Below are 14,673 nucleotides of genomic sequence, written 5' to 3'. Positions count from 1 at the left end.
TAAAAAACTAATTACATTATATTTAATAATTATTTTTAAAAGTATATATTCTTTTTCGCAATTTTTTTATCGTCCCTTCAACTTTCTGAGGGCCCCCTGGCGGCCCCCACTTTGAAAACCACTGTCACAGGAAGTGATAAGGCTTTAACACACACCACTGCTCTATCAGTCAAGAATAACACACTGAATAGCAGTGCTGTAAATAGGCAAAATATTAAGTGTTTATCATATTCACACTGTCCACTTTTTTAGGAACACCTCTGCATCTGCTCATGCAGTTATCCAATCAGCCAGTCACGTGGCAGCAACACAATGCATTAACTCATGCAGTAACTTGTACTTTGCCTTTGACTCCCTCTAGTGGTAACTGTAGTATAATTTTAATCCTGACCTCCTTCAGACTGTAATGGGTTTAACCAGAGGCCGGTAAATGGGATTTCTGCCTGTTTTGGGGTGCCTGGGTTCAGTATTGAATATATTTGTCATGTCACACTCCACAGTAGTGGTTCTGAGTGGACACTCCGAGCTTTAAGAACCTACAGTGTATCATAAGATATTTATAATATATATATATAATTTTTTTTTTTTTTTATTATTATTTTTTTTAAGTAAATGGTGATCGTCACATTTCAGCTCTTTGGGATGCCCAAAGTACTTGTCCATCTGAATCTCAAATTTGATGGAGTTATGTTCAACTCCTAAATTCTGTGCAAGTTTCTCCAAACATAGGCAAAAACATCTCCAAATGGCACCAAATCTCTTCACCTGAAGGCAGGACCATGAAGGAGAAAGGTGAGTTTCCTCAGAAATTTCCTGAAAAGGAAATCCCTGTAAATATTTTATAAAAGCTGAAACCTCTGAGGCAATATCTTGTATAATAGATCTAAATATTTAGAGCACTGCACTTTGAACTCAGAGCATCATTTGTTTGTGTATTCATTCATTCATAACAAATGCCATGTTGGGTAATGTCATTATCTTCCACCAACACTGTGTTGTAAAATGTAGGGGAGCTGCTTTAACAACAATGCATTGTGGGTAATGTAGTCCTGGAGAAATAAGGGGGGGGGGGAGTGCTGCAAAGCAGACGTTTGTTTTCAACTGTATATGTTTAATGGCAATAAACCACTCAAAACAAAGTATTAGCTTTTGCTACCTGCACACAGATGCTCCCGTGTATCTCTTGACCACAGTCAGGGAAACCATGGGAAAGGTATCAACTGTGGTGTTAATGGTTCAGTATTAGCTTGTGTCAGTGACTTTAGCAGTGTTGCTAATACAGCGAGCCATGAGGATATAATAGTCGTTGATTATCCCATTCAAGTTTAATTTTTTTTAAATAACATCTAACTTCATAACAAAAGGCCTTTCCCATGATAAAGTCAAAAATGCAGTGTGCTACAGTGGGACAAAAAAGTATTTAGTCAGTCACCAGTTGTGCAAGTTCTCCCACTTAAAAAGATGAGAGAGGCCTGTAATTTTCATCATAGGTACACTTCAACTACAGTATGAGAGACAAAATGAGAAAAAAAAATCTAGAAAATCACATTGTCTGATTTTTAAAGAATTTATTTGCAAATTATGGTGGAAAAGAAGTATTTGGTCAATAACAAAAGTTCATTTCAATACTTTGTTATATACCCTTTGTTGGCAATGACAGAGGTCAAACGTTTTCTGTAAGTCTTCACAAGGTTTTCACACACTGTTGCTGGTATTTTGGCCCATTCCTCCATGCAGATCTCCTCTAGAGCAGTGATGTTTTGGGGCTGTCGCTGGGCAACACGGACTTTCAACTCCCTCCAAAGACTTTCTATGGGGTTGAGATCTGGAGACTGGCTAGGCCACTCCAGGACCTTGAAATGCTTCTTACGAAGCCACTCCTTCGTTGCCCGGGCGGTGTGCTTGGGATCATTGTCATGCTGAAAGACCCAGCCACGTTTCATCTTCAATGCTCTTGCTGATAGAAGGAGGTTTTCACTCAAAATCTCACGATACATGGCCCCATTCATTCTTTCCTTTACATGGATCAGTCGTCCTGGTCCCTTTGCAGAAAAACAGCCCCAAAGCATGATGTTTCCACCCCCATGCTTCACAGTAGGTATGGTGTTCTTTGGATGGAACTCAGCATTCTTTCTCCTCCAAACACAAGTTGAGTTTTTACCAAAAAGTTCTATTTTGGTTTCATCTGACCATATGACATTCTCCCAGTCCTCTTCTGGATCATCCAAATGCTCTCTAGCAAACTTCAGACGGGCCTGGACATGTACTGCCTTAAGCAGGGGGACACGTCTGGCACTGCAGGATTTGAGTCCCTGGTGGCGTAGTGTGTTACTGATGGTAGCCTTTGTTACTTTGGTCCCAGCTCTCTGCAGGTCATTCACTAGGTCCTCCAGTGTGGTTCTGGGATTTTTGCTCACTGTTCTTGTGATCATTTTGACCCCACGGGGTGAGATCTTGCGTGGAGCCCCAGATCGAGGGAGATTATCAGTGGTCTTGTATGTCTTCCATTTTCTAATAATTGCTCCCACAGTTGATTTCTTCACACCAAGCTGCTTACCTATTGCAGATTCAGTCTTCCCAGCCTGGTGCAGGTCTACAATTTTGTTTCTGGTGTCCTTTGACAGCTCTTTGGTCTTGGCCATAGTGGAGTTTGGAGTGTGACTGTTTGAGGTTGTGGACAGGTGTCTTTTATACTGATAACGAGTTCAAACAGGTGCCATTGATACAGGTAACGAGTGGAGGACAGAGGAGCCTCTTAAAGAAGTTGTTACAGGTCTGTGAGAGCCAGAAATCTTGCTTGTTTGTAGGTGATCAAATACTCATTTTACCGAGGAATTTACCAATTAATTCATTAAAAATCCTACAATGTGATTTCCTGGATTCTTTCCGCCCATTCTGTCTCTCATAGTTGAAGTGTACCTATGATGAAAATTACAGGCCTCTCTCATCTTTTTAAGTGGGAGAACTTGCACAATTGGTGGCTGACTAAATTTTTTTTTTGGGAAACCGGAGCACCCGGAGGAAACCCATGCGGACACGGGGAGAACATGCAAACTCCACACAGAAAGGCCCTCGCCGGCCCCAGGGCTCGAACCCAGGACCTTCTTGCTGTGAGGCGACAGCGCTAACCACTACACCACCGTGCTGCCTCCTTTTAAATCGTTTTGTAAATAATTTATTAAAACCTCAGCAGGCAATGTAAATGAACAACTGAATCTTTTCATATCAAGTCAATAGAATTTTTATTCAATGCTGAACAGTGGGAACATTGAGTTAAATACAGAGGTAGGTAGGTAACCAATAAGCTAAAACAAGCAACAGTAAATTGTAAATCAGCCTTACATGTTGTGACCGGCTCTCTAATGAGGCAATGAAGCCTTCAAAACTGCTAGTGTCATTTATTTTAGCCTTCCTGTCTTGAATAACACTTTTTGTTGCCTGAAGAATAACAAACGAACGTCCAGGCTGATTAAATTAATGGCCTTATACAAGAAATCAAAGCTGGCATGAACCTGAGTAAGCTATCGATAGCTGGCTAGACTCCAAACTAACATTCATTATGATAGCTGTGTTGTTATCCGCCGCCCACAAATTAGGCTACATATCAGTAACTTTACAGCATGATAGTGGGCTCACAGAAAGTGTGACTAATATTCGTAACTCTTGACTTACCTCCTGAAATGTTTTTTCTTGCGATCTTAAATCTGAACTTGCTTAGGTCTTGCTGTCCACTCCGCTTGGCCATGATGCTGCAATCCGCTGCTGTCACTGACGCCGAATGAAATAAAAAATAACGGAACCCCAACTGAATGTCACCTCCTCAAACGCTTCGCTTGCCCTCTCTCACGATAGCTTATTGTATGCTCAGTTTCAGCAAAGCTACGTGGAATGGCATTTCTAATTCCAATGTTAAATAGAAGTAATGTCCACATTTATTGATAAAATTGCTCAAGGGAAGGGGGATGATTTTGACCCTTTTTTTATTCCAGGGGGGATGGCATCCCCCCTCAACTCAAGTGTAACAGTTGAAGAAAGCACTAATCTGCCCTCTTTCACATACACAATCAGGAAATGTTACTCTGATTTTATTCTCTTGTGTACTCTCCCTCCTTTGACTTGGGCATCATTGGGATTTGAACTTCTGATCTCCCAACAGCAGGGTGAACTCTTTTCTGTTGCACCACTCAGGAGCCTTACTTTTGTCTGTAACCTACTTATGTGCTTGGTACTAACCAGTGATTCGCATTTGATGATACAACTTGTATTTTAAATATTATCCGTCTGAAGCTGATATTCTGTTCTTTAACTTTAGTGCTTTATTTCAAATCCAGTGTGATTAACTACAAAGCCAAAACAGTAAAAATTACAGGCTATACTGTATTCTGGAGATATGCTGCGTGGTATGTGTTTAATTATAGCTCTTGTGGTCCAATAACATCCCATATAACCATAAATATTTTTGTGCTTTACAGTGTAAATACTGAAGGGGAAGGCTCCAGGAACACACTTTACAGAGGGAAACCACAAACAAACATACACTGTATTTGACTGGGCTGGAAACAAAGCTACCTGTAAATTCAACATCAGAGTAAAAGGTGAATAATACATGAACATATTTAGTATCTCATGCCCCCCTCCCACCAAAAAAAGACACATCTCCAATCTGTATACTACATTGTAAAGGTCAGGGTCCTGTTGTGAGCACTGGTAGTCTGTTTGGTCTTGATCTGTAATCTCAGGTCAGTACCTTAGCACATTCATAATTTACTTTCCACAATAAATCATATTAATGAGATATGTTTGACTTTATAGTGGACTGTGCATTATAATCCATACACTAAAGCACAGATTACCAACCCTAATCCTGGAGTTCTCCCAGTCCTACACATTTTATGCTGCATTCAGCAGGCTTGTAGTATTCAAGTCTGACTCGTGCCCTAATTTTAAGGACTCGTGACTTGACTTGGACTTGAGCACTGATGACTTGGACTTGGACTCATTCGTTAACTGCATTCGGACTTGTAAATTGGAGATGAGGACTGATTTTTTCTTTATTTTTTTGTCACATACCATAATTTGGCATAAGATATTTATATCTGGAGCAGCACGGTGGTGTAGTGGTTAGCGCTGTGGCCTCACAGCAAGAAGGCCCAGGTTTGAGCCCCGTGGCCGGCGAGGGCCTTTCCGTGTGGAGTTTGCATGTTCTCCCCATGTCTGCGTGGGTGTGTTCCGGTTTCCCCCACAGTCCAAAGACATGCAGGTTAGGTTCTCAGGAGAATAGCAGTAATTTTACAGCATGGATTGTGAACACTGTCGTTATCACTGCGAAAGTGAGTTTTACTACGATTCTGAGGAAGAAGAAATAAAAGAAAACATTTCAGGAGAAAGCTAAAAACCTCTAACTTGCTAATGCTGAGCAAAAACATGGCTGAATCCTGAATGACTCCTATTTGTATAAATAGGGGACTACATAGGCGGCAAAATATAGGGTTTTTTTTCCTGCCATGGAAGTGCACTTGTATACTAAGGAGGAAGCCATTTGTCTGTGAGAATTCTCAGTCATCCAGGTACATAGTAATCTGTGGTTGGCAGAAGACAGCAACTGGACTTGCTTGAAGATTCTTGAAAACATTTCACCTCTCATCCGAAAGGCTTCCTCAGTTCTGTCTGACTAATAGGGAGTATCAGGTATTTATCCTCTCATGGATGATCATAGAGTCAGAATCCTGATGGCTGCATTGTAGATGGCTGATAAAAGATGTCTTAGGCCCTGTCCACACGGCAATGGATTCAGGTGAATCTGATAAAAATTGTTTATCGTTTCGGCCTGGCGTCTACACGGCACCAGCGTTTCGGGTGCCCCAAAACGAAATCTTTTGAGAACGGGTTCCAGAGTGGAAAAATCTGGCAACGGCACCGTTGCAAAGTCGTCTGGATGAGTAGAACGGATTTGTTTACGATGACGTCACAACCACATGACAATCCCGCCAGCAAAAATAGGGGAAAAAAAAAAGGAGCGATCTCACCTCTTCAGATGTTGGTTTAAGTCCGTAAATACATTCCTCAAAAAGGGCGTAGAACAACAAAGTAATCCATCAACGTGTAGCATTCAATTTATTCCGGACCATTAAAGAATTCTGGAGGATCTCAGAATGTTGGTGTACCGGCTTCCATCTAGCCCCGTTCATTCCTCTCTCTCCATCTACCCCCATTCATTCCTCTTTCCGCATCTCCATTCAAAAAACGAGCACGTGATTTAAAGGGACTATATCCATAGGATAGGGAGTGAGAAAGTGTGTGCATGTGACAGTGACAGGGAAGAACCTAGGCTTATGCTCACCCTGAATTTCTCTTAAAGTGAAGGCAGAAGAACGTTCAGCGCCTGGCCAGGCTTTCTATGTATTAATTTACATCGACGTTTTAATATGAAATATAAATAAGTGTCTTAGACAATAGATACTATCTTATGCTACTGATTAATAATCAAAACTTTATGTGGCTAATGCTACAGAAGAAGGGGTTTATGCGCATGCGTCTACTTCTATTGTTCTGGTGTCTCCAATGGGACCGTCTTACAGCGCACGTAGAGGTGTGGCATGTGTATTGCATTGTTTTCAGCAAGCGTTGCGTTGCCATATGTACCTGATATTTTACTGATCCGTTGCCCATGTGGACGCGATATTTAAAAAAAAAATCTCGTTGCCGTTGTCGTGTGGATGTAGCCTTAGACACCCACCTCTGTTCAGTGATGGTCATTCCAGGTTGACAAAAATGAACGATCCTCTCTGGCTAAGATGTCTGCCAGTTTTCTGGCATGAGAGGATAAATACCCGATACTCCCTATTAGTCAGACAGAACTGAGGAAGCCTTTCGGATGAGAGGTGAAACGCTTTCAAGAATCTTCAAGCAAGTCCAGTTGCTGTCTTCTACCAACCACAGAGGAAGCCATTTGCATTACAGCCATGAATGAGGATTCAAAATGGTGGCTCGGCTTGGTTTTCCCTTTCGGGTGCTCTCGTTCTCTGTTAGAATTTGGTAAAGAAAAAAATAAATATATTATTTACCAGCTTAAGGTCGGTCCGTATGGTGAAATACCATGACCTCGGCCTTGACTACTGACCACGGCCTAGAGGGCCTCGGTCAGTACTTTCAAGACCTCGGTCACAGTATTTCACGATACGGACCTCCCAGCTGGTAAATAACATATGTAATTGCACACATGCTATTTCGTATTTTCAATTCAGTGGTGCAAATGAATCAATAACAGGAAATACGTACAGAGTTCTGATTTTTTTTTTATTTGTGTTTTTATTGATTAATAATAAAAAAAGAAGGCACAAATATTTAAATGACTAGCCAGTTTTTTTGCACAATTGACAATTTTTTTTCACTTCAAAATCCCAGATTTATGCAGCACTTTATTAACATTTGGTATCAGCCTTTCTGCATACTCCCAAATCTTATTGTCCATGATTAGTTTCTCACTGCCTAAATCAGGAAACTTTGGTTTAGAGTGCATGACCATAGCCAAATTACTGGGCACCCAGATGGACTTTCCATTGATTTTATACACAGTATGCACGGATGCCTGCATCACCTTCCTCGGGTCAACAATCATCTTACTATTGTTGTTGGCCCACCATTTTAAGGGCTTTCTGTAGATGTGTCTTAGGATGTTGACACCAGGCACATGCCTCCACTGAGGAAGGTTCAATCTCTCACTGTCTCTGTTCATTTCATTGAAGAAGAGATGTGTCCAAAAGATGAAAGCCACCACGTAAGGGTTATTTTGCTGAAGCTCTGTCATGAGTTGGTGCAGGGATGAGTGTTGATATGGCATGATAATTTCATCTGCATCAGTCAGAATCACATATTTGGACCTCTGCCTATTCCTGTGGATACAGTCATTTATCGTGGCTTGCTGCCCATAGTAGTGCACTTCCCCTGAGTGTAACTCATAGTTCCAGCCTTTGGATGGCTCTAGGAAATGATGGATTGGCCACTGGATTATTTCTAAGATGCCATCTTCTTTGTAGCTATGCAAAACCTTCTCAAGGTCTGGGCCACAGCTGGAGTTGTAGATAACCACATGCTCCACACCAAGAAGCCTGTATGTCTCTATAGTCTGCACAAACTGAAGGACATTATTATACCCCCCAAACAAACAAGAAATACACAGCGTGAAGTCCACGTCAAAATCTCCCCCATGTGTCAGGAGCTTCTGTAGAGGCAAATACAGGTGATGCTGAATTTCTAGAAGGTTCTCTGGTCTTGAAATGGTCACATGTGTGGCATTGCATGTTGGTTCTATGTTACAGAATGCATCTGTGGTCACAAAAGGGAATCCAAAGTGATCAATATGCTTGTCCAGTTTTACAGGAGATATACTGAGTCCATGCGGGGAACAGCAAAATATACAGGTAAATGGCTCTGAGTGGGTCCGGTTCATTATAGCAATGATGTTTGCCTTCCCATTTGCCTCATCGCTGATGAAAGCAGACACCATTAGGTACCTGGTCCCTCTAATAGGTGTTATGCTGTTGGCTGATATAGATGCTGGACAAACTGAGCCAGAAAATGTGTAAGGCTTCTGTATTCCAGCTCTTGGGTGTGGATGGCTTACTTTTCCACTGAAAAGTGTATTATACTTAAAATAACTTATTAGTATGTAGAAACATGTAAACATCATGAAGGCAATGCCGAGGTGAATATTTCTTGACTTCCAAAGGAGGTTAGTCATGTTCACAGCAAAACCCTGAAAAAGATGCATTTGAAAATAATTAGTAAATATTTTTACCAAAAAATTATTTTAAGCAATCTCTATTCTTCTGCTTTGTCTTTATAATACTTGCAATATTTAATACTTACTTGAAACACACACACAGTGAGCAGAAAATGAACCGATCACCAAAAGGCATAAAGGTAAAGACGACACATTTCTTTTCAGCGTTTTCTGCAAGATTTGGGTATCATTTTTGTTTTATACAATTGGAGAGTGACAAAAAGAAAAGGAACACCATGCGAAAGTTTGGGCACCCCAATACATTTGAGTTCTCAGGTAACTTTTACCAAGGTTCCAGACCTTAATTAGCTTATTGAGCTGTGGCTTGTTCAAATTCTTTGTTAGGAAAGGTCAGATGATGAAGGTTTCAAAGCCATACAAATTCTCTGTCTCCTCAAACTTGTCCCTAAAATCAACAGCCATGGGCTCCTCTAAGCAACTCCCTCGCATTCTGAATAATAAAATAATTGATGCTCACAAAGCAGGAGAAGGCTACAAGAATGTAGCATAGTGTTTTCAGGTAGCCGTTTCCTCAGATTGTAATGTTATTAAGAAATGGCAGTTAACAGAAACAGTGGAGATCAAGGTGAGGTCTGGAAGATGAAGAAAACTTTCTCAAAGAACTGCTCGTTGGATTGATAGAAAGGCAAATAAAAAGTGCAAAAGACCTTCAGAAAGACTTAGCAGACCCTGGAGTGGTGGTGCACTGTTCTACTATGCAGCGACACCTGAACAAATATGACCTTCATGGGAGAGTCATCAGAAGAAAACCTTTCCTGTGTCCTAGCCACAAAATTCAGCATCTGAAGTTTGCAAATGAACATCTAAATAAGCCTGATGCATTTTGGGAACAAGTCCTGTGGACTGATGAAATCAAAATAGAACTTTTGGGCCACAATGTGCAAAGGTATGTTTGGAGAAAAAAGGGTGCCAAATTCCAGGAAAAGAACACCTCTCCAACTCTGAAGCATGAGTGTGGATCGATCATGCTTTGGGGTTGTGTTGCAGCCAGTGACACAGGGCACATTTCATTAGTCGCAGGAAGCATGGATTCAAATAAATACCAGCAAATTCTGGAAGCAAACATCACACCATCTGTAAAAAAGTTAAAAAGAGGATGGGCCCTACAATAAGACGATGATCCAAAACACACCTCAAAATCTACAATGGAATACCTCAAGAGGCACAAGCTGAAGGTTTTGCCATGGCCCTCACAGTCCCCTGACCTAAACATCATTGAAAATCTGTGGATAGATCTCAAAAGAGCAGTGCATGCAAGACAGCCCAAGAAACTTGTAGAACTGGAAGCCTTTTGCAAGGACGAATGTGTGAAAATCCCCCAGGTAAGAACTGAAAGATTATTAGCTGCCTACAAAAAGTGTTTACAAGCTGTGATACTTGCCAAAGGGGGTGTTACTAGGTACTAACCATGCAGGGTGCCCAAACTTTTGCTTCGGGCCCTTTTCCTTTTTTGTCATTTTGAAAATGTAAAAGATGAAAATAAAACATTGTTTTTGCTTAAAATATAGAGGGAATGAGTCATCTTTAACTTTATGCCTTTTGGAGATCATTTCATCTTCAACTTGCTTAATGGTTCACAGTAACAGCGATTTTGACCAGGGGTGCCCAAACTTTTGCATACCACTGTATATATACAGTGGTGCTTGAAAGTTTGTGAACCCTTTAGAATTTTCTACATTGCTGCATAAATATGACCTAAAACAACATCAGATTTTCACACAAGTCCTAAAAGTAGATAAAGAGAACCCAATTAAACAAATGAGACAAAAAGATTATACTTTGTTTTTTATTTATTGAGGAAAATGATCCAATATGGGTGGTACGGTGGTGTAGTGGTTAGCACTGTCGCCTCACAGCAAGAAGGTCCGGGTTCGAGCCCCATGGCTGGCGAGGGCCTTTCTGTGCGGAGTTTGCATGTTCTCCCCATGGGTTTCCTCCGGGTGCTCCGTTTTCCCCCACAGTCCAAAAGACATGCAGGTTAGTTTAACTGGTGACTCTAAATTGACCATAGGTGCGAATGTGAGCATGGATGGTTGTCTGTGTCTATGTGTCGGCCCTGTGATGACCTGGCGACTTGTCCAGGGTGTACCCCGCCTTTCACCCGTAGTCAGCTGGGATAGGCTCCAGCTTGCCTGCGACCCTGTAGAACAGGATAAAGCGGCTAGAGATAATGAGATGAGATGATGCAATATTACATATCTGTGAGTGGCAAAAGTATGTGAACCTTTGCTTTCAGTATCTGGTGTGACCCGCTTGTGCAGCAATAACTGCAACTAAACGTTTGTGGTAACTGTTGATCAGTCCTGCACACCGGCTTGGACGAATTTTAGCCCATTCCTCCATACAGAACAGCTTCAACTCTGGGATGTTGGTGGGTTTCCTCACATAAACTGCTCGCTTCAGGTCCTTCCAGAACATTTCGATGGGATTAAGGTCAGAACTTTGACTTGGCCATTCCAAAACATTAACTTTATTCTTCTTTAACCATTCTTTGGTAGAACGACCTGTGTGCTTAGGGTCGTTGTCTTGCTGCATGACCCACCTTCTCTTGAGATTCAGTTCATGGACAAATGTCCTGACATTTTCCTTCAGAATTCGCTGGTATAATTCAGAATTCATTGTTCCATCAATGATGGCAAGCCATCCTGGCCCAGATGCAGCAAAAAAGGCACAAACCACGATACTACCACCACCATGTTTCACAGATGGGATAAGGTTCTTATGCTGGAATGCAGAGTTTTCCTTTCTCCAAACATAACACTTCTCATTTAAACCAAAAAGTTCTATTTTGGTCTCATCCATCCATAAAACATTTTTTCCAGTAGCCTTCTGGCTTGTCCATGTGATTTTAGCAAACAAGCAGCAATGTTCTTTTTGGAGAGCAGTGGCTTTCTCCTTGCAACCCTGCCATGCACATCATTGTTGTTCAGTGTTCTCCTCATGGTGGACTCATGAACATGAACATTAGCCAATGTGAGCAAGGCCTTCAGTTGCTTAGAAGTTACCCTGGGGTCCTTTGTGACCTCGCCCACTATTACACACCTTGCTCTTGGAGTGATCTTTGTTGGTCGACCACTCCTGGGGAGGGTAGCAATGGTCTTGAATTTCTTCCATTTGTACACAATCTGTCTGACTGTGGATTAGTGGAGTCCAAACTCTTTAGAGATGGGTTTGTAACCTTTTCCAGCCTGATGAGCATCAACAACGCTTTTTCTGAGGTCCTCAGAAATCTCCTTTGTTCGTGCCATATACACTTCCACAAACATGTGTTGTGAAGAACAGACTTTGATAGATCCCCATTCTTTCAATAAGACAGGGTGCCCACTCACACCTGATTGTCATCCCTTTGATTGAAAACACCTGACTCTAATTTCACCTTCAAATTAACTGCTAATCCTAGAGGTTCACATACTTTTGCCACTCACATATATGTAATATTGGATAATTTTCCTCAATAAATAAATGACCAAGTATAATATTTTTGTCTCATTTGTTTAACTGGGTTCTCTTTATCTACTTTTAGGACTTGTATGAAAATCTGATGATGTTTTAGGTCATATTTATGCAGAAATACATAAAATTCTAAAGGGTTCACAAACTTTCAAGCACCACTGTATGTATATGGGTCCGTCTCAGAAACTGGTGTCTCATTTGGGACATTATGGTCAAAAAATAATTGTTCTAATTTCACAATTTTTTTTTGCATTTACCCAACACTCAATGTTTCTTTTGTCATGTTTAAAGGGATAGTTCGGGATTTTTGACATGAATCTGTATGGCATCCCCATCAATAGTGTCGTGCAAACACACTGACTTACCCCTGACAGCATCCTGGGAGTCCAGTTCTTGTCCAGTTTTGGTCCAGACAAAAGTAGTCCGGCAAGTTCGTTGGGGTCACGAAAGTAAAACGTTTTTTGTCTCAAAACAGTATGTGTTCAAAAGAGTGATATATTTGCATCACAAAACCGTTGTCAAAAAGTCAGACCTCGAAATCGCTTGGCACTATTTTCTCTCCCTTCTTATCACTGCGCGCTGCCGCCAGGTGACAGCCACGGCTGTTTCATTCATTGTTTACTAGTGATGGGAATTTCGGCTCTTTTGGCTCTTCTTACTATAAGGAGCCGGCTCTTTCGGCTCCCAAACGGCTCCTGAGATTTAATTTTTGATTTAAAGGCGTACACCACCCCAGATGAAATTGAGTCAGTTCCTGCAGTCCCTAGAGTTGGAAGAGTGAGCCAAAGCGTCCTGTAGCCGACCCAGCCATTGTCCTGATCTATAAACGCCCCGGTTAGCTTAGCGTAGTCGCTGTAATCCGGCGTGTCCAGCTAGCATTGTCGTTGCAAAAGTGAATTAAATAACTCAAGATTTTTTATAATTATTTCTCATGACTTGTACATTCACATCGAGTACACATATCAATGCAAATTAACACGAAGGGATTTACTAGACCAATTTATATCTGGAACTATTTTCAGCCACAGCACAGGCAAAGCACCGCTGCAGGCGCAAAGACACCGCGCAGCGCCTGAAAATGGGTGCGCAGCGCCTGAAAACCCGTTTTCAGGCGCTGCGTGGTGTCTTTGCGCCTTCCTTTTCCTACCTATTCCTTTAATTGCTGCAATTAACTAGTTAATTCTGATTCTATTTCTCCTCTCAGTTATAATCTGTCCTGCTTTTGAAAAGATCCTCTCTGGGGGGACAGATGCTGCCACTATACACATCCTCCGTGCCATCGCGTGTGTAAGCCGTGGATAGAGTGCAGCCTTGGTCTCCCACCAGCTTAGTGGGTCTGCGTTTCGCTGTCACCTGGCGGCAGCGCGCAGTGATAAGAAGGGAGAGAAAATAGTGCCAAGCGATTTCGAGGTCTGACTTTTTATTTGACAACGGTTTTGTGATGCAAATATATCACTCTTTTGAACACATACTGTTTTGAGACGAAAAACGTTTTACTTTCGTGACCCCAACAAACTTGCCGGACTACTTTCGTCTGGACCAAAACTGGACAAGAACTGGACTCACAGGATGCTGTCAGGGGTAAGTCAGTGTGTTTGCACGACACTATTGATGGGGATGCCATACAGATTCATGTCAAAAATCCCGAACTATCCTTTTAACAAGAATAAAGATAGCGTCTTGCTTTATCTGGCCTCCACTGTGGAATTTTTTTTTATTACAATTCAAATGCTTTTGTAAAATTGATTTACATATAAAATAACTACATCATGAAGAATTAAAGCCCCTCCTTCACAGATGAGTGAATATATTGAATAAATTTCCTATTTTTGATTGCTTGGGTTAAAAATGCCAAGTTATGATGACTGAATTGATTATTCACTTAAATATGAATTATATGATACATTTTGGGTATTTTATATGGCGAAATAGGACACAATGGAAAAATCAAGAACACACCGGAAAGATGAGAATAACGGCGGTGGTAAAAGAACAGTGACTATACCGGCTGAAGGTCGCGCGGGTCTCTGCTGCGGTACGCGAACAATGGGACATCACTACCGCACCGGACGGAGCGCGAGGCGGGGGCGGGGCAAAATGACTGGCCGTAGATTCTATCAAAAGTTCGATATAAATTGACCACGGTTGCAAAATATTGGCCAAATTACGCAAACACTACGAAATATGAAAGTAAGATGAAAAAGAAACAAACATTCTATTGCCTTATACTGCAAGACTAAAACAAAATAAAACTGTCAAAACTCACCTTTTCAGTGATAACATCCGAACAGATCACTCACGTAACAGAAAGACCACAAATGGAAGCACGATCAACTTCGAACTGTTGGAGTGGAAAATTCCATTCTATACATACAAATTGTTAATGTGTGTCCTTCCCCACACACAAATAACACGCT

General features: G+C 41.4%; 1 protein-coding gene across 6 annotated transcripts in view; it reads right to left on the bottom strand.

Moving 5' to 3' along the window:
* The window catches only part of LOC132891633 (uncharacterized), a 152,015-nt gene that overhangs the window by 100,957 nt on the left and 36,385 nt on the right, over positions 1 to 14,673 (bottom strand). For 5 of the 6 annotated variants that reach the window (XM_060929407.1, XM_060929400.1, XM_060929403.1 and 2 more), the window contains exon 2: positions 7,339 to 8,755. The exons of the other annotated variant lie outside the window; for it this stretch is intronic. In XM_060929407.1, coding sequence (XP_060785390.1) covers positions 7,388 to 8,740 — 1,353 coding nt within the window. In that variant the 5' untranslated portion in view covers positions 8,741 to 8,755 and the 3' untranslated portion in view covers positions 7,339 to 7,387. Of the gene's footprint in view, positions 1 to 7,338; positions 8,756 to 14,673 lie in introns of those variants that run through there. 6 annotated transcript variants of the gene reach the window in all.

This window comes from Neoarius graeffei, chromosome 9 (assembly GCF_027579695.1).
Source record: "Neoarius graeffei isolate fNeoGra1 chromosome 9, fNeoGra1.pri, whole genome shotgun sequence".
Classification (NCBI taxonomy): domain Eukaryota; kingdom Metazoa; phylum Chordata; class Actinopteri; order Siluriformes; family Ariidae; genus Neoarius; species Neoarius graeffei.
This window is presented reverse-complemented; position numbering and strand designations above follow the sequence as displayed.